The 20,202-nt window shown below is 48.1% G+C and overlaps 1 protein-coding gene across 1 annotated transcript; it reads right to left on the bottom strand.

Moving 5' to 3' along the window:
* Positions 1-457: 457 nt before the first annotated feature.
* On the bottom strand, positions 458-19,928 carry LOC111865451. Its single transcript, XM_033751829.1, has 13 exons — positions 19,787-19,928; positions 19,203-19,301; positions 18,424-18,562; positions 17,769-17,902; positions 16,631-16,780; positions 15,923-16,080; positions 12,835-13,330; positions 8,252-8,326; positions 6,598-6,693; positions 6,368-6,515; positions 4,907-5,040; positions 2,561-2,740; positions 458-2,047 (listed from the first exon to the last, which is right to left on the bottom strand). The coding sequence occupies exons 1-13, from the start codon at positions 19,851-19,853 to the stop codon at positions 1,896-1,898; spliced, it is 2,028 nt and encodes a 675-aa protein (XP_033607720.1). The 5' UTR covers positions 19,854-19,928; the 3' UTR covers positions 458-1,895.
* Positions 19,929-20,202: the final 274 nt, after the last annotated feature.

Raw genomic sequence — 20,202 nt, 5'->3', positions numbered from 1 at the left:
TGTACAGTTACGTGTAGCTCAGGCTTGTACAAGTAGTAGTTTTTAATAATTTTTGACATGTCTAACATTAAAAACATATTTTAAAAATGACTGGGGAAACTTGGTTTCCAGGTTTCACGTTGAAAACGTTACAAAATTGGGATTTGTTTTGGAATGAAAGTACTTTGTACATTAAAATTGAAGCTTTATTGAAGCATTGCTATGTGTGCAGTACATTATTTATTGAAATTACCCAAAGCGTTTGGTTTGTAGTTACGTCAGTGAGTCGAGGAGCTTGCTGATTGGTTGTGCTCAATATAGGTCTGTGATAGCTAAAGTACGAGACGTGGTTCATGCAGGATGTCCACATTTCGCGCAAAGACCATATCTCTGCAAGAGTTAGGTCTAGTCGTTCCTTGAGAAAGATCGGGAAGAACGTAAAGTTGGAAGGTACCTGTCATGTATTGTAATTATCTTTGACGTTTACGTTAAAGTCAGCCGCCAATATGATTGGCCCATCCTCACGACCTCTCTTGCCAGAAACTTCATCTTGCGCACTTTTGGAGAACACTCAGCCAAGTTTGAAGACACGCACACAGTGACCGCCAGACACTCTGCTGCGCAGACTCCACGCAATTCCGAAGAAGCTAATTTAAACGGCGTCTTCGCCATGTTCTGTTAATGCAGCTTCATAAGGAGATGAGGCGTTGCCATAGCGGTATGTGGCTGCTCCTCGAACCCTGACATCCTGTCGCTTAAAGTGAGTAGTGCACTTGTAAGGCTTGTCCCAAACATATGCTCGGAAACGGTAGCTAAGAGGTTTGTTGTTTTGACATGGAGATATTTCCAAGTGTTTGTCTTCGTTCCGTAAGAGCGTGTGTTGTTGGGCAAGTAAACATTCGCTGTCGCTAGAATGTTGGTTGATTTCATGTAATTCATAAGTATCTCTTACGGTTTAGCCGTGGAAGTCTGTAAAGTCAGGAAAATTGTTCCGTGTTTTGGGCAATTGTTTAAACAACATACAGTTTTATTTTGGAAATAAAATAAACACCGTTTTGGGATAGATCAACCTTCGTTCTTTCAGTCACATGTGACTCTTCACATAATATGTATATGGCGTAGTTCTTGAGTTATCAGCGGTTACGTAAGAGGTTGCAGAAGCGTTACGGCTTCGTCCGTTTGCACCTTCGCATAATAACGTTTTCAACTTTAAAATATTTAATATTATTTAACTGAATACAATTTACGTTTGAAGCGGTTACCAAATGTTAAATTTGTTGCCTTGGAACCAAGATTACTAAGGCATTGCTCAGAAACTGTCGCTGCTGCAGAGTCACTGCTTAGCAACGGGTCTGTACGCTACAATATGTTCTGAGAAACACAAGGTCTTGTAAACTTCTGTCTAAACTACTTCTAAATATATCTGGGTTAATGTTCCCAAACCCGCTTGTGCGATTTTCGTAGTGAACTGACGGAATCTTAGGTGCGCCCATGCAAGTACCAGCTGTTCACGGAAAATCGTGTAGCAGTGAGTTGCTTACCGCGGCGCAGCTGCCACTGATGACTCTAGACGTGCCCTACTTCCAGCGGCAGAGAACCTGACAGCCACTCAGCTGAGCAACATCCCAAGAATTTTGTGGAACCCGAAGTTTCATTACCATTTTCACAAGAGTCGGCCACGGGACCGTGTTGTGGGCCAGCTGAATCACATCATGTGTATCTAAGATCCAACTTAATATTATTCTCCCAATCACTTCCGTCCCACAAGTAGTATTTTCCTTTCAGGTTCTTCAGCTCAGAATTTTGCATGCATTTATGTCTAATCACCCCAATATCTGTCTCAGAGAAGAGAAGGGATTGTGGAGCTCCCCGTTAGTGGGCCGTGTTAGTAAGTGAGGACATGTGTCGCGACGCCGCTACTCTGGGAACAGCTCCTCGAATGGGAACTGTCCGTACACCTTGTTGCTTAGATCCTTAAATAGGATGCCGAACGCCTCTTCTGGCAGGTGCTTGTAGGCTTTGAACGCCTCGCGCGAGTTCTCGTTCAGGAACCTGTTCGCTGCGTCACCTGTTGAGAGAAAAAGAAACTACGTAAGGTGATGTACATACCTCTGTAGGGGTGTATACATATCTGTAAGCAGACACCGCAGTACATACCTCTGTAGGGGTGTATACATATCTGTAAGCAGACACCGCAGGGCCGCGCCATAGCTCAAGCGGTTAGTCGCTGGCTTCCCACCGCGGCGACCAGGGTTCGATCCCGGGGTCTGGTCAAGTGGGATTTGTGGTGGACAAAGTGGCGCTGGGGCAGGTTTTCTCCGAGTATTTCGGTTTCCCCTGCTAATCTTCATGAAGCTGGAATGTGCTGCTACCTAGTGATATACATACAAAACCTGTTATGTCCATTACAGCTGTTTTACTTCCATTTGTGACCTTCCTCGTGTTTACTTCTCTGCATGAATATCTGAAGCTATTCTTCTTCCTGTTGAAAAGTGACGTTTCGTGACGCAACCCTCCGCTCCGTAGCGCTACATAATCACATCTGCCGCACGCTAAGTCTGAAGAGAAGATGAGTGCTTACCGAGGGCCTTGTCCCCACCGAACAGGTTGTTGAACTGGAAGCGACTGTTCCCTGCTCCAAGCGCCCACTTCAGGTCCTGTACGTGTAGGTACTGCTCTCCGTCCCGCGTTACCATTTGAAATGTGGTGTGGCAGGAGACTGTAACATCCGCTGAAACAAGACGCGTGTCCTTCCTTTCAGCTGAAATGGAAACGCGTTGGGTTCCAGTTTCTCACACCGGTGGCTGTGCTCAGAGATACGCAACGTCCGGCAGAAGTTCGTGTGGAACAGGTAGCCGAGCGTGCAAATTGGGCACAACAGCGTACCCCTGTAGCCGGGATAGTTAAGTGAATGTAGTGATCAGGCTACGAGCTGCACGTCCCCTCCAGGAACCAGGCTTGGATTCCTGTCAGGGGCAAGATAATTTTGTCTTCTTACTGCCCAGACAGGCTCTGGTGCTAAAGCTGCAGGGTCGTGAAGCTTACCACTCACCTCCCTCTGTTGCCGAGGTTAAGAATGCGTGGGGCCATGCCTTCACGGCGCGTGGTGCTTAATTTATTAAGCGCAGAGACAGTTTGCCTATCTTACGTGTATCACATCTGGCGTTTTTACACCTGTGTCACCTCTTGCTGTGCTTACATCGGGTACGTAATGACATTGGGCCACTATGCTACAATCCGGAAGGTCGAGGGTTCGATTCCCGATGAGGTCATTGGATTTTTTCAACTGACCTAATCCTTCCAGTTGCACTATGGCCCCGGAGTCGACTCAGCCTCTAACAGAAATGAGTACCCGTAATCTTCCGGGGGGTAAAGGGCGGCCTGCGCGTAAGGCTGACAGCCTCACCGGCATCCGTGAGCCAATTGTCTAGAAAATGTTGGAGCCTCGACGTCTCACAACCCTATGGGCCTCCACGGCCTGTTACAGGGATAGCTTCACCTTCACCTAATGACGTTAAGTAAACATGTTTATGTTACCAGTTGGTTGCGAGTGTGTGCAGTTTGCGTTATCAGTAGCGGAGAGAGCGAGATAATTGTGTAAGGGGCTACACCCTGTTGCCTTGCAGCCGGACCCGCGGCTTCTGCTCTAGCAGACGGGTGCAGTGTATCGTGTCTCTTCTGTGACTACTCGTAATAATTTTCAAGTGGATATATGAGGTGTAGTGTACGATATAAAGGAAATGGTTTACGATTAATTATTTGTGCGTGTTTTTCTTGGGAGATGGCGATAAACGCCGGAGAGGTGAATGGCACGGAAGTTCTGTAGCACAAGATGAATTCCCGACGGATGCTGCTAGAACAGTTTCGTCACGTACACAGGCGAAGGCGAAGGCGAAGGCTGTCACAGTCTGACAGTGAATACTTATAATGTGTTAATGGCCGCTTTAGCACCCAGGTGTGATAAAACTGGGCCCTCGGGCACAAACCCAAGGTTATGCAAGCTGATGTAGGGCTACATAAAGAGGAGGTTGAGGCTGACGGGGAAATTCAGCAAAAACTGGTTGACCTCAAGTGAAAGATCCTCCTAGTCATAGGTAAATAAGATGTAAATGCTTGTGACGGTGGTACATAAGTGCAAATTATTATGTTTCTGCACATTATCCATAGTCCGGTTTTTGTTTACAAGACACAATGTTTCAGAGTCTGGATTCTGTCCCCTTCTTCAGGTGGAACCCACTCGGTTAGGCCAAGTCTACCTCTGGGCGCCAGCACCACCACGAGACAGGATATGCAAACCAGACACAGAATAAACAGTTTGCGAGAGTTCGGACAAACATGAAGCCTGGTACCAGAGTACTGGCAGAACAGAAGTCATCACTGCAGACTGTGGTACCAGCATAAGAAACCGTAATTTTCCCACCCAGTCTACACGGAATGGAACTGATAATGGGAGTGCAGGGTTGGCTCTTCTGATGGTCTGTGGATTAGGCCCAACTGAGTAGGTTCCACCTGAACACGGAGACAGAATTCAGTCTCCGAAACATTGCGTGTTGTAGTTAAGAGGACGGTGGATGATGTCTAGAATGATAATACTGATATAAGTCGTAGGTAGTTGCATTATTTGGGTTTGACTCCCGGCAGGAACAAAATTGTACTATCTGCTACCAAGTCCAGTCCACGAAGTCTCTTATCAAATGGATAGTTTCTTTCGCAGGAGTAAAGCGGTCGGAGCATGAAACTAACGACTCATCTTGCATTTATTGTAGATGTTAAGAATGCTCTTAGCTGTCCGCACTGTGCCCCCTGTCTTCTTAGTGTAGTGCTAAATCATGCATAGAAACGGGGGCGTAAAGCCGAGAATGCGTGGAGCTATACCTCCAGTCCCGCGTTTGTTCTCAACTCTGTTTGCGTGTTAACTGTGACTTACTGAATTTGAGCGTACAGTCACCCTTTCCCGTCATAGACAAGATGAGAACTTTGCCTTCCATCTCGTAGTCTGCGACAATCTTCAGGAGCGGTATCACCATGTCAATCCTCATCGTCAGGGCGTCGAAGTCAATCCTGTTGAAAAGAGAGCGCTCCGTTAGACTGAGCAGAGCTTCAGCAGAGTCGGGACCCAGAACCACTTAGTGTTTTGAAATGGAGCCTCCTGCTCTTCAAGGGAAGTCCTCATTTCAAAACACACAGACGTTCTAGGAAGGAGGAGACAGGGGCCGAGGCCAACCAGCGTTTTCTTATTCCGTCCTCAGGAAAGTGGCGTGGAGCCAACGCTCGTCTTTCTAACCGCCCTGCGTTCTCAGGGTCTGCCGGAGGCAAAGGCATCGCGCTCAGCCCCCAGAGTGGCGTCTGCGTTTCTTCCCTGAGCGTCAGTACGAGTAGACCGTTCGCAAGTATAGCGACGCTAGCAAACGGATATTGCATTCATGGAGAACAGCCTGTCAGCTCTTCTCTTCTGCTCTCAGTATACGTAAAGTTTGAGAGAAGAACACAGAGTGCTGAGAGGAATATTTGGAACTAAGAGTGGCGAAACAGTAAAGGACTGCAGGAACTTCGTGAAGTTGACCTCCAGCCCATTATTGCTAAAACTGTCACTGAGTATGAAGTGGGTTGGACAGGAGGGGCGTGCGTACAAAGTTTAACTGGGAAAACTTGAAGGAAAGAGCCCACTAGGAAGACATCAACGTAAATCGGAGGATATTAAAACGAGCCTTAAAATGTAGGATATGAGGATGTGGATTGGGTTTATCTGGCTGAGGACAGGGATAAATGGCGGAGTCTCATTAACGGTAAAGACCCTTGGGCTACCATAAACTGCTTTGGAATTTTTAGCTGTTGAGCAACTGCTGAGTTATGAGAAGGGACTCACCTCTATGGATTTAGTTGGTTGGTTATAATTCTCTCAGTTTTTGTTTTAATTTTGAAAATATTATAGACGACGATGTGCTGATAAACAAACAGATGGACATTCGGTAGATCTCGAAACAATTTCCAGGATGCCGTATATCTTTATTTGTGCATGAAGTGTGTGAAATATTTCACAAATTGAAGGATGGAGCGTCCACTTTCTTCGTCTTTTAATTTTTAATTTGAGCGCAAATTGCAGACAAACAAACATCCTGCACCGAATCCTGTCTGTATCTGTTGTGCCGAGGAATGAACCGCGCACCGGACGTCATGAATCCCCGCCAGCGTGGCCACCGCGTCACCTGACTTCATGTCTATCGTTCTCACATCTGCGCTCTCGTGTGGCGCTAAGCGGCTGGAATTATAAGGTGAGATGTTACGCGGTGTGGTCCAGTTGACCATTACATACGTTTCGGAAGAAAACATTGCCTACATCTTCAGGGTCGAAGTCTCACATCACATAACAGTGTTACAGGCAACCGACCTGACATCTAGCAGCTTTCCGTCCGCGATGCCATATATTGTTACGTTGCTTAGCACTTGCTTCATCTTGAAGTTCTGGTTCCCCTCTCTGTACTCCAGGCGGGGGATGTTGAGCGGATCCATGGGCACTATGCCCAGCTCGGGGATACCTGCGAAAATACATGTCAGTACTGCAACAGACAAGTTCTCTATAAACTGACGGAAGAAAACTGGGTTCAGTTTGTTCTTTACCTTTGAGTAGGCGGGGCCTCAGGTCTTCGAGGGTGTTCTTAATGCAGCTCGAGATGTTCACGTCGCTCCTGTGGCACAGCTGGAAGAACTCGCTGGCTGGAACAGCAGAACCGCCGGTTCCGTGATCAGACCTTCATGATGATAACGCTGTGATCACCAGCGCCGAGTAACGAACTGCCGCCCGCTCACGGGGGCTCAAGCAGCAGCGCTCCTCACTGTCATTGGGAGGTGATGGGTTCTGTTCCCGGCCGGCACACGGACTACCTTCATTCGTCTTCGTGGTTTCTCTGAGCCCCTCCAACCAAAGGCCAGGATAGAGTCATAAATGAGGCCACGCTGGCTTCCTTTACTTGCATTATTCTGTATCTTGCATATCATTGGACCCTGTGTTGTCTTAGTTACTGACAGCGTCATTAAATAAACAACGTATTAATAATGGGTGTATTTATATACACTGCCCAACATTTAGAAGTAAGTCTAATATTAGTGCTACTACCACTTACGTTAACCAGCAGTAATAGTAATATCACATAGAATTTGTGACTATAGACCGGATTTGGATTAATGAATAGATTTATTGACCACTTCGCTGCCTTCGGCTCACGTCCTCTTCTGGTAGACTCCCGTACAGACGTGACTGGGACGCCCCAATTGTCCTTGTTATAACACCTCGGCACGGACCACGCAGAAACATCCCGTTTCCAACAGTACATCCATTTTTGCGCGTCTGTGTGTTGCTGCGGGAATGTGTTTACCGAGTCGTTGCCAAGAAACGGCCCTGGTATATTCGCCTATATCTCTGTCGTCGCATGGTAACGGCTGTACACGCTACATTAATACTACTGGAAGTCCATCCATGCTGCTTGCTCGGGCGACTTGCTCCTCGACCCTGGAACTGGCTCTAGTACGACCATCCGAAACATCGGCGGACTTACAGCAGGCTACACACGCCACCTTGTTGAGAATTTCAACACTGATATGTCAGATGTGGTTGCAGCCTGGCCGCGGTAGTATCCCTGTGTTCGCCTCGAGGAAGCGACGTGAAGCCCCTCAATCAGGGTGTGACGTGGTCCGGTCGAGATTGGAACCCGTTACCTCCCTCATACAAGTCAAAAGCGTTAACTGCTTGAGGCAGATCGCTCACTCTGAGATGCAAAGAAACGGTAAAGCTATCCCTGTGACAGGCCATGAAGGCCCATAGGGATGTTAGACGTCGAGGCTCCCACATTTTCTAGACAATCGGCTCACAGATGACGGTGAAGTTGTCAGCCTTACGCGCCGGCCGTCCATTACCCCCAGGAAGATTCCTGGTGCTCATTTATGTTAGAGGCTGAATCGACCCCAGAGCCCTAGTGCGGCTGGAAGGATTAGGTCAAATGAAAAATCCAATGACCTCATCGGGAATCGAACCCGCGACTTTCCGGCTTGTAGCACAGTGCCTCAACCAACTACGCTACCATAGCTATTAATATTATTGCTACGTAACCTCGCATCCGATGCTGTTTTTTTGCATCAGCGTAGAAATTGCTGTGGGGATTCCCTGGGCTGCTTCAAGGTCGAGAGCACTTACCGTGCAGAGGCCCCAAGCCGAGATAGGGCCTGCCACATCCCGTCCAGCAAGCCCAGAAGCGAGGTCTGAAAGCAGTATGCTCACCAGGTTTTGCAGTCCGAACTCCAGTTGCCGTGGATACCAACAGTAGCAGGATCGTGCTGTAAGCGCCCATGTTCTCTGCAAAGAAAGAAGCGCCACTGAACAGGCATGCACGTCCGTCTGTGTTGCCGGAGATGGACCGACGTTTCGGTGAGGAACATTCCTCCATCTGCTGGGTTCAGTGATAACAGTGGAAAACTCTGCCCTCAATAGGGAAGCCGTCGGGGTTCTGCGCAAACTCAACGGCGTTGCAAACGCACGCTTCACAGGGTCGCACCATTCATACGGCACGTGGATAGACGCTGTTGCTAGGGCGCGCTCGCCCGTCTGTAGCATCTCGAGGCATGAACAGATTTTCATGAAATTCGGTACTGGGATGTGTTGCTGAAATTTACAGACATTCCAGTGTCGGTTAAACTCGAACATTTACATGAAGAGGTACACATGCGAGTTTCTTGGGACAGCTCAAGCTTAAGTCGCCCAGCACGGTGGCTCAAACGGTAACACTGCGGAGGTGCTTGGTTGAATCTCGACGGAACACCGACTGTCTTGACTGACCTGTTTCGTAGTTTTCCTTAATCCAGTCAAGTGTCGTGATAGCATCTCACATTAGGCCACGACCACTTCAACCGACAACGACAATAATGATGCGCAGAAGAATAATGCAACTCTGTAAATAATTATCAGAACGAAGGTTTTAGAGAAAAGCGAAACACATGTTGCCCAGTTCACTGTTTCCTTAGTTGTTACGGTCTTCGCTAAATTTGTCGTTCTATCCGTACATTTTCTAATTTGTTTGCTTCCACCGATGCGTTGTTATCAGGGAATGTAAGCATTATGACTGTGATTATAGTGATGAATTCATTTATATATCTTAGGTGTTGGGATTGTCTTCTTGGTTGTGACGCCGTGCAGTCAGGTGGGTAAACGTCTGGCAGGCTACATGGCATCACATTCAGTAAAGTAGCTCTGTACGTGGGCATCGCCGTCACTGCTGTCCGAAGTGTCTGATTAGGGTCCATATTGGCACAGCCTGGGCTCCATATTCCGGGGACTTCCTCCGGAATGTCTGGTCTACAGACATTGGCCCATAACATGACGTATACATCTTGTTAAATGCAGCCTTCTCATGTAAATTGTTGAGCTGTAAACAAACGCATGGTCTGCTTCTGCAGACAGGAACACGGAGAGGATCTAGACAGAACTGCGCAGCGCGCTCCGACACCTCCCTTTGCCACTCCCACATAAACACACCCACCCCAGTGCATTGTCACGTGTATTAGTGACTTCCAGACGGGGTTTGCATTGATGAATAGATTTATTGCATACTCACACTTCAACTGTTGTTCTGCCTTGAGCGATGTCCGTCCAATGAATCTTGAAGAGGCTCTACTCTCTGGAACGCTGAATCCCGGGCTGAACCAACTTGGCGCGGACCGAATACAGAGCACCAAGTCGGACTGTTCAGTGTCCTCTGTTATTCTCTGCTTCATCCGTTGCCAAGAAACGTGTTGTACTAGCCGTTGTCCAGCAGTGAACGTCTCTGCTGTGCTTCTCTGACTGCATGTCACAATATTATATTAAAACTTCCGGCTTGCAGCATGGTGCCTCAAACAACTACGCTACTGCGGAACTAGAATTCATAAAGAAATTGTGTAGCGGCGCAGCAGTGCGCGGTGTTGCCTGTGTTTGTTACACACGCCTCTCGATGGGCGTAGGGCCGAAACATGTAGACTGACGGCCATTTAATAAATCGATTAGTATATCGATATACGCCTGTCCCAGTACACACATTGACATGTTTGTGCACAGAGCCGGACGCCAAACACGAACATGAAAATAAGACGCTTGCGCACTCTGGCCCTACAAACTGGCGCTTTAGAGGGCCAATCCGCCCTTATTGTTGTTGGCTCGCTCTGGGCCCCATTCATCTTCACGGTCGGGTTACTCTTCTGCCCTGAAGACTGAGGCAGCAGATTCCTCCGAATTCTGTGTACCAGATTACCTGGCGTGACCGAGCGTGTTGGAGAGGTCTTCGGTTCGAATCTCGGCCTGGACGCCGGCTTTGGCGGATTTCCCGAGTTCCTCCAGGTACCTCTGCCAGAGTGTGACCGCTTCTTTCCGAATCCTTTCTGATCCCTAACTCATTAGTCATCCTACCCTTCGACGCTACGTAATATAGAAGCGGACCCAGAGGAGCAAACACGCTGATTGAAGTGTTTGCCCACATACATTTGTGTTTGTGTTGCAGTAAGTGCACCTCAAGGTCGGGCAGTGATGTAACCGAAACCACAAGGAGGCGACCGGAGGAGTCAACACGGAGTTGCCAATATCCGGCTGGCTTCTGTATCAGACTCAGAAGTTTCGTGGGAACACTATGTTACAAGCCGGAAGGTCGCGGTTCGACTGGATTTTTCAATTGACCTGATCCTTCCAGCCGCACTGTGGCCCTGGCGTCGACTCAGTCTCTAACAGAAATGAGTACCAGGAATCTTCCTCGGGGGTAAAGCGCGGCCGGTGAGTACGGCTGGTCTCACAACCCTGTGCGCCTCCACTGCCTGTTGCAGAGATGGCGGTTGTCTTGTGCAGATTGCGTACGTGTGATGGAGAGGCCTGCCACTTGCATAAGCCGAAGTTCACATACTTGAGTCCCTGACGATGTTTATAAGCACTCACCCAGGCACTTGAGTTCACGAGTGGAGTGTCGACATGTTTGCACGTAAATATTTTTAGCCACTGACGCTCCTCGAGCGCTGTGGCGTTGCGAGTTCTCATAGCTGTGGCCCTTCTGGGAAATTGATTATTTGGTAGGCTTACTCGTCAGCCCTGAAGACAGAGGCAATACGTTCCTCCGAAACTCCCTCGGAATTGTGCCGCACTACACTGCGTCACGCCCTTCGACTGCAGTCCGAGTTTGCAACGTGTCCGCGGACATATCCCCCGGCACAGACTGTACCTGCCGATTTTGTCGGTCTTGTGGGATTTCTGTCATCGTACCGTTGTGGCATTCGGTTTTCCTCAGTTCACAGGCGGTACGCTGAAGTGGCTGCAATCGACTCCTTTCCAAAGCTCACGTTTCTTCCCTTCATTATCCCGCCACATAACGTAGCGGTAACTTTGTTGTGATCTCGTCCCTCTGTCTGAAGGTTTCGTGTTTCTCCTCGGTGCATCTGCCTTGTGTACCGCAGCTACCGCCAGAGTCGTGAGGTGACGCGGAGAAATGGCACCATGGCGCATGCGCACGTAGCAGGAATCAGCATTGAGTGGAGTTTTAGGAAAAACAGTTTAACTAATTCAGATTTGCGTTCCTCGCGCCTGCGACTGTGAAGGTTAAGTTCTTCCTGCATGTGGTGCTGTTTAGCTTCGTAGGAACTTACTCTGCTCCATCTTCGACGTAGCAGCACAAGCTTCCGCCCTGATTATGGAGACATCACGATCAATTGAAACATTTGTGCCTTTTTACATAGCATCCCAGAAGTTGGTACCATTCAATGAATTTATTTGTTCAGAAAGAAAATAGATTAAATTCGGATCTATGATTCCCTCAGTTTTGACTATGAAGATCTTGTTTGGATGTTACGCCGTACAGACCAGCAGAAGGGAACGTGCTGCTGCCTTCTTGAGGGTGACAAGTGAGCAAAGCAGAGCGGTGATGCATGGCGTCATGCACTCAGTGAGACGCATGGCAGTGGCCGGAAGGCATAACAGACTTTGCGAGCTCTTTTTGTCCAGTTTCAGTCTCAAGATGTATGTGTAATTTTTGGATAACTCTGCGCTTTCGGCCACTGTTTGCTGCCATCATCAGGTAGCACTTATACAGTCCCTCTCAACTCTCTGCTCCCCCCCTCCACTGGCCATGTTCACAATACACATCTTTAGTTGTACACTTAAATAGTGTAAAGTGTATAAGCCGTTGTCCTGGTGTTCCGAAGGGCGCGCGTAATTCGCAATACAAGCGGCTTTCAATTTCGCAAATTATACCTTAAAATTGTTTATTTATGAGACATTTGTACTTTAAGGCAGATTTACAGCTAAGGATGTGCGTTGTAAAGAACAGCAATATGGACTTCTGCCGGCTGTAAACACTGGCCAATAGAGGGGGAGTAGGAGAGAGAATTGTGAGTGCAACCTGATGATGGCAAGAAATAGTGGCCGAAACCATATAGTTATCCTAGAAATATACATGTATTGTGCGGCTGAAACTGGATGAATACTCGACACACAATATGACGCTAAAAGAGAACAGCAGCAGGGCCATCAGGAGTCTGTTTATACCACTCGCTCAACTGTTGCTGGCATGGCTTCTGCGTGACTAGGTCACGAAAGCCACGTTTTCTCACCGAGGGCCAACATTGTCGACACTGTTGGTTCACCCAGTCCTCCCTCTCCACATAACCGCTCTTACCATGAGGAAGGAGGCAGCAGGCATGACATTCAGATACTGAATGGACTGTAGTTCTAGTCGTTAATGTCGTTACGTTTGCTCCTCCTACACGTCCTTTTCTGAATGACGTCAAATATTAAAGTGGACTTTATCTGAGACTTACATAGCGTCGTCATAGCAACAGCAGCAGCACTGTACTTACCTGCGTCTCTCGCGTCAGCTGTCACCACACTGCCGGGCCGGGCTTGTCTGTCCAGATGGCGCGATGCGACGTAGCGCCCTTCGGCCTCACTGCGCCGCTCAAGCGTGGCTTGCAGATACTCTGGCTTGCCGTCAGTTGCTGTGGGTTCAGGAGGGGCCCACCCAACTGCGGGCTCTGTATCATACTCGTCTATACCTCGCCTTCCTGTCTTGGTGCTTACTTGTGTTGCAGTTGCATATCTCAGTGCCCTTGGTATATGTGTGTTGCCGATACAAACGTACTTCACGAAGCAGTCTACATAACCCACCCCCTTCCTCGCACTTCGTCCCTGAGAATGAAGGCAGAGTGTCTCTCCGAAACTCTGGTATCGAACTCGGTCTGGTCTGACGGTGACGCTGTACGCTTGTGTTCGAGTACTCAGCTCGGATGTCAGCCGGAACACAGACTCTCCTGATTGCGGTTGTCGTGGTGTGGGTTCAATTCCCGATGAGATCATTGGATTTTTCAACTGACCTAATCCTTAGAGCGGCTCTATGGCCCCTGGGGCCGACTCAACCTCTAACAGAAATGAGTACCAGGAATTTTCCTGGGAGTAAAGGGCGGCCGGCCGGCGCTTAAGGCTGACAGTCTCACCGCCATGTGTGAGCTGATTGTCTACAAAATGTGGGCCTCGACGTCTCACAACACTATGGGCCTCCACTGCCTGTTGCAGGGATAGCTTTACTTTTAGTACCATTCGACGCTATGGCCTCGTTACCGACAATGTCGCAAAAAATGCAGGATGTCAGAATGCGACCGGTCTCCAGCACTGAAACCTCAGAGCTAACGTTTTGCACACTTTGCCGAATACTATGGAGTGAGAGTAAGAGTAAGAGGTAAGTGGAGCATGTAGCACGCACGGTGGGAGAAATGTCGAAAACTCGGAATATAGGAAAGAACATTGGAGACTTAAGCGTAGATGGAATGACACATGAATAGGATCTTAAAGAATAGCAATTGAGGATGCTGATTGGATTCAGTTGACTGAGTATAGGTCACAGTGAAGGCGGTAATGAACTTCCAGGATTTTCTTCATCAGCTGAACCACCATCAGCTTTTCGAAAAGGACTGTGCCGCTTGGAGTGCAGTCATGAACAGTTTATTCAATCCCACTCGCATTAAAACAAGAACAGGAACAGAACAGGTGCAAAGTTACAAGACATGGGGTATAGCCTGTTGCCTGACCGTGTCATGCACAGTCTGTGTTGCAGGGTGAGTACTTCTTTATAACAATACTGGAGCGGAGACACCATTTTGAAGAGTCGGAAGTTAACCACAGGATAAATCGAAGTTCTAACCCTCCCTGTGCTAAACGAGACGCAAACTTCACGCTTGTGAGAGAAGTTATCACGTGATAGTCAGGATGTTGGGACCGTTTCGGCCTCTTCCGCCCAGTTCCTTTTGAAAGTCTGTCGGCATGTTGAAACCGAGCGGATTCTTGTAGCGTTGAGGCTGTAATCCCACAGTAGGTGGGCCGGCACACCGGCTGTCCTGATGGTGCTCATGGTTTTCATCAGTCACTTCAGACACACGTCAGGATTTTACCTCCACTGGACCACTTCCGCTATGTAATGTAGACGCCGAGTATTGAGCCTTGATGCCCTCGACGCATAACGAATTGTCGCTTTTCCTAGAAGCTGACGAGACTTTATCGAACGTTAAGGGCCGACCCATGCACGAGTGAAATGAAGAGGGAAAAACAAATCTCAGAGCTCTGAACGGAAACCGGTTTATTGAAGTCACTGCCTTTCTTACACGCCATTATGTCACATGAAGTTATAGCCAAAAATCCTTGCACTAGTCAGCGTCACTTCATATCACATCTTAATTCAATATAAATAATTATTCCATCATGTAAATTCTGTCACAAATAATTTGTGCAGTTGATATTATTAAATATTACTGTCTTCCCGCATGTGGCACTCAGCAGTCTTCCGGACATTTACCGATGTTTTAGAGGAATTTGATGCTCCATCTTCAAGGTATATATTTTTGTTTTTATTGTGTGCATACTGTTGTGTGTCACAACTACGTGGTTACGTCGAGTGTCCGTCAACACAGCAATTGTAATTTCTCATCATAACACAAGGCACAATATTGCCGTTTCAGTTATTGCCTGATGACGGTCCTGTCAGGACCGCAACGTGCAGCAGTGAGCTGTGAAATTCACTCTGTGTGACCCTTTTTTCTTGTGTTGACGGATACCTTACCTAACCGTGTAGTTCACGGTGTAAGAATAAAGAAGCGGGTAGCTAGTGTTTGAGAGGTGGGGCCGCAGTAAACAGACTGTCTTCAAGGGGGGCACGAGACCAAACGTGTGACCAGTGACTATAGTAATGAGATATAAGCTAGTAGAGTTATCAGCGAGTATGGCTGGGTCTTGGAACAAGGGAGATCCGCGTTGAGTGTTCCGTTCGGACGCACACGACTCGTCAGCTGTCGTGTTCATGTCGAAGTAAAGTAAATGGGTAGTTCACACACAAAGTGGGATCACGGAAGGATGGAGTTGCTCTAAGTCGCCTCTCAAACACTGCAGTTGAAATACAGGGAACATCTGCTGTATTTCATTTTATTGTTCTTAGTGGGGTGAGACCGAGTCCACTTGATACTGCGGCCTCTGTTGTCCTGTTATACCAGACCCGGATGTTAGATGGTGGTGAGTGTGCAGCAGTTGGTGGAATTAAGATTGGCAGGGGAAACCGAAGTACTCGGGGAAAACCCGCCGCAGTGCCACTTAGTCTACCACAAATCCCACACAACCTGACCCAGGCTCGAACCCAGGCCGCCGCGGTGGGAAACCTGAGCTATGGCACGGCCGGCTTCTACTGTATCTGTGACCGGTCTTTCCTTCCGAGCCAAATTTTGTACCTTCAGGATATCTGTGAACGGAGCCACTACCGGAAGGCAGTAATATTCGTAGTAAGAGCCATGGAAACCTCGCGTCTCAGTAACAGATCCGCGAAGTTTGCTGTAATATATGAAAGCAATGAAACCACTGTTTTGTGTTCAACGTTTCGGGAACAGAAAGACGGTCGTGTCAATTAGCTCAGGGCAATGTCTCGGGGAAGGCTTCTTCAAATGGAACCACGGCGGCAATTCCGTTCATAATGGTCTCCATGGCCTGCACTATTGCCTCTGTTATGGATGGCGACATGATGGTGTACAGTTCCTCCCAGCTGGCGTTCAGTACCTCGTTCGTTTCTTTTCCTGCAACATATGCACGTCACCAAGGTTAGCGCAGTCAAGATACATTGCGTATCAAATAAAAATATAAACTAACGCAGTGTGCGTTGTAGTCCGTTTCAGTTATAATTTAATTTTATTTTCAAGCTGTCTGTAAACTTGCTGTGCCTTATCTCAGTTTACGTTTGATCTCTCTATCCCTAACTGCACGCGCGGCTGTCGTCACTGCCACAGGAGCTCAGCCTCCCCCTTGCTTTGCTCATCGTGTCTGTTTGCATTCCGGCCCGCTTCAGTGGCACAGCTTATATCCGCAGTGTGGTCAGGAACCCAAACTGCGCTCCAGCACCTGTGCTGGGCACGGGCAGACATCAGACTGGGCTCCAGCACCTATGCTGGGCACGGGCCGACCCAAACTGGGCTCCAGCACCTGTGCTGGGCGCGGGCCGGCCCAGACTGGGCTCCAGCACCTGTGCTGGGCACGGGCCGACCTCAGAACACCGTGTATCCTGAGCCCCGACTTCATAACTTTCCCAGTAACTTAGCGTTGGCAAATATTGAGGCAGAACTGACTTACCCAGCAGTTTGTCTCCGTTGAATAGGTTCGAGAGGTAGACGTACATCCGAGATGGCGTCACAGTAACCTGCGAGTTCTTCAGGACTACATGTTCTCTGTTCTCGATCTGCTTCAGGGTCAAGTCGGTTTCGACTGTCAACTTGGCGTTAACTGGCAAGGAGAAACATATGCTGAATTGTACCTCTTTATTACTCTTGAGAGGTTTGAGGGTCTCACTGCGCTCACTGTGGATTTTACTGTGTTAAGGGCACCTGCCATGCTGAAGATGGAGGCAGCCGATACCTCCGAAATGTGAGTAACGCTGCTCTGGAGACAGTAATGTTGACCATTTGTCCGAATTATGTTGCTGATGATTGAGCGCAATCGTGTCGTTGGAGGTTGGGTGGACCCCAGAGTCGGTCTCGACGACGCGAAGAAGAGACAATTTTTTACCTTACCGGGACTCGAACTCCGACCCCTCTATCGTGCAGTCCGTAGCCAGCCGCTATACCTACCGAGCCGTCCCGGCTCACTTCGAATATGACACATTTACATATTTGCCCCCGTTGAAAAATTTATATGCGCCTTAAATTCGAGGAATGCGCACTTTTGCTATTTTTTTTGTAAAACCCACGCTTAAAAACTGGATGCGTCTTCATTTCGAGGGCGTCTTCTATTCGAAGTAATACGGTATTTATATTTTTTGAACAGGTGCAATTTGGATTCATGCTTCAGAAATTTTTATAATATTTTGTACCCTATGAAATTTGATTTTCCCTTCGAGGATGAGCTGCATGAAAGGTTTTGGAATCAGAAGGATTCGCGGAATAACTGAAGATGTGCGAGGACACGCTTAAGGAGATGCTACAAACCGGAGAAGTGCATGACGAGCAAGGGCAACCCCACAGACGGCTGAGCAGAAGCAGGAATGGTGACATTGTCATACAATTGCTTGGACTGAAGTGGCTTGTAATTTACGGCATGTAAATACTAGAGTGGCGTTGGTAATATTAAGAATTTCAATGGTATATTAAGTATACAACATTTTTAAGGCGATTTGAATGCTTGTACAAGACAGTAACCTCATGCATATGTGAACTGTGCCCCAAGACACATTGCTGCTGGTACGGCTGCACAGTGGACTGGATTCGCTTCTTACCTAGAGTGATATTGATGTCCCCTTTGCCATTCAGGGGCAGGAGCAGAAGCTTTCCCTCTGCCTCATACTTGCCGATGATCTGCAAGACAGGCAGGCTGAGGTCGCCGCTCACGTGCATTTTCTCGAAGTCGAAACTGAAACAGCAGGCAAAACTGTCACTTGGCATACGCAAGCAGCCGAGGCACTGAATGTGGCTGTCCAGAGGTCCTCACCGACAGCTTTCTCTATCAGTGGCTCTCACCCTCTCTGAGACCGCGGTCTGGGGAATTCTGTTTCTGTAAGACAAGGGGGTCCGGCACGGTGGTTGGGAAACTCTGCTCTATATTTTACCCGGCAAATTCCGGGCCAGCAATTCACCCTTCACATCTTTCCCTGCTCTTCACTAATCACCCCAATATTTGACGCTGTTTATACTGGCCTACTGACAGCGGTCTTAAGAAAGCAAGACGTAACTAGAACAAGTAATCGAAGGACCGAGCGTCGCTATTGAGAGAGTAGCAATCTTGCTTCATATTCCACAAGTTTTGGGTTCAGATCTCGGCCAACAGACCGGCCACCGTGCCTGAGAGTTTCGTTCAGGCGAATGATTGGATAGTACCTGAAATTAGGCTAAGGAAAGTAGCCACTGGTCACCCTACCATAAGAAGGCCCTTACTTGGCGTTTTCCAACTTGGTGTCCGGGAAGCCATAGAATTTTGCGTCTTTGATGGTGATCGTCAGCCCGTTGCTCTCCGACAGTTTGATCTCCGTGATGAGCAGTGGGTCGATCGGTGGCACGTTATACTTGCGGTCACCTGAAGGGAGGCAGACCAGGCAGATGAGTGGTCTCGTCACGAAAAGTGGCTTACATCCTGTCACTGTAAACGTTCGTTACTTCTTCATCACTTACTGGTCCTCTGTTCCTCGGACTTGGCGCGTTTCCAAACATTGTAACAAGGGTCATGTAGGATTACGTTCATGGAGCTCAAAGCTCAAACCCATTGTTCAGTATTTTAACCCTGTGTCACTATAATTGTGTTCAGATTATTACAAACATCAGCGGGGTGACTTTGATTGAAATATTATAAAACACCGAAAATATAAAATATTAAAAATTTGTAAGTTAATTGATATTTGACCGTGGATAGTTAAGAGTTACGAACCGGGTTGCCAGAGCATTTACAAATTCGACGTTTCGTCAGAACCCGAGACCTCCAGCACCTCGTCGAATTCAGATATGTGGATGTTGGAGAAGAATCATTAACCAAATTTCGGCCAAAGCCCGAAATTCGGATTTCGATTAGTACGTTCGAATACAATTCGAAGCGTTAAGTCTAATGGGTGTTAATGAAATGGGATCGTAAGTCAGGGGTTCATACGCCGAGTCATCGCTGCGAACCTTCTGTTATCTGCTTCTAGGTCACCATGGTTTGCCTTGCTGGCCTCAACACTTACCCTTCCTAACTTCGGGGGCTGTCAGCGTCTCTCTTGCATGTTCTATGGCGCACTGGTTGAAATTTGGGTCGCTTCGGGCACATGGCTTCACGTAATGTGCTGTAAACAAAAGGCCTCAATGACCGAATGTGAAAACTGAAATTGTCCCTGTGCAATGAAGAGGCATGGAACAATGGGAGTTCAGCTCCACGCACGAGGAGGGGACCTGTATGTCTTGTCGGTGTAGGGAATCGGGTGGGGTGAGAGAAACTGGTAGCACATGTGGGAGAGATCAGAAATGGGTACAAAATTTTGGTCGCTAAATCTGAACGGAAGAGACAATTTGGAAGACCCGAGCATAGATAGTAAGATGATAATAAAGTGCATGTTAAATAAGTAGGGTCTGAAGGTGTAGAGTGGAATCTTCTGGCTCAAGGCAGGGACCGGCTTTTGTTAACACAGTTGTGAACCTACGTCCTCCATAAAATGCTGGGAATTCCCTAGTTCTCTTCACCACTCTCAGATGCTAAAGATGGACTTGTGCTTCCTGAGTTGATTAATCACATTTTCTGCCAATGAAGAAGGCGAGAGTTTATTTTACTTACGTAGCTTCAGTCCTGCGCCTACTGCGAAGACGGAAGCCACCAGCAGAACAATGCGCGTCCCTTCCATGTTGAAAGCGTAGTCACAGTTTGCGGGAGATGGGTGCGACTGAAACACATTGCAGCCGCTCACTGAACTTATAAGTCGCTCGGTTCCAAGTGACGTCAGTAATTATCTCGCCCATCAGGACGGGATATTGTAAAGAAATTGCAGGCTTCTCAGTTAGAGGTCTTTTTACCGTGGCATTCTGCAAGGTTAACGACTGCGTAGCGTGCGAAGTGGAAATGTTCTCTCTCATTTGCTTCTTCTTCCATTATTAGGTAGGGTTGGGGCGTGTTCATGCGCTCCCGCCCTGCCTGGCTGCCCAGCCCACTCCCATGCCTGTCAGTATCTCCGAGATACGCACAACAGAACGCTG

The sequence above is a fragment of the Cryptotermes secundus genome, unplaced genomic scaffold (assembly GCF_002891405.2).
Source record: "Cryptotermes secundus unplaced genomic scaffold, Csec_1.0 scaffold454, whole genome shotgun sequence".
NCBI lineage: Eukaryota > Metazoa > Arthropoda > Insecta > Blattodea > Kalotermitidae > Cryptotermes > Cryptotermes secundus.
This window is presented reverse-complemented; position numbering and strand designations above follow the sequence as displayed.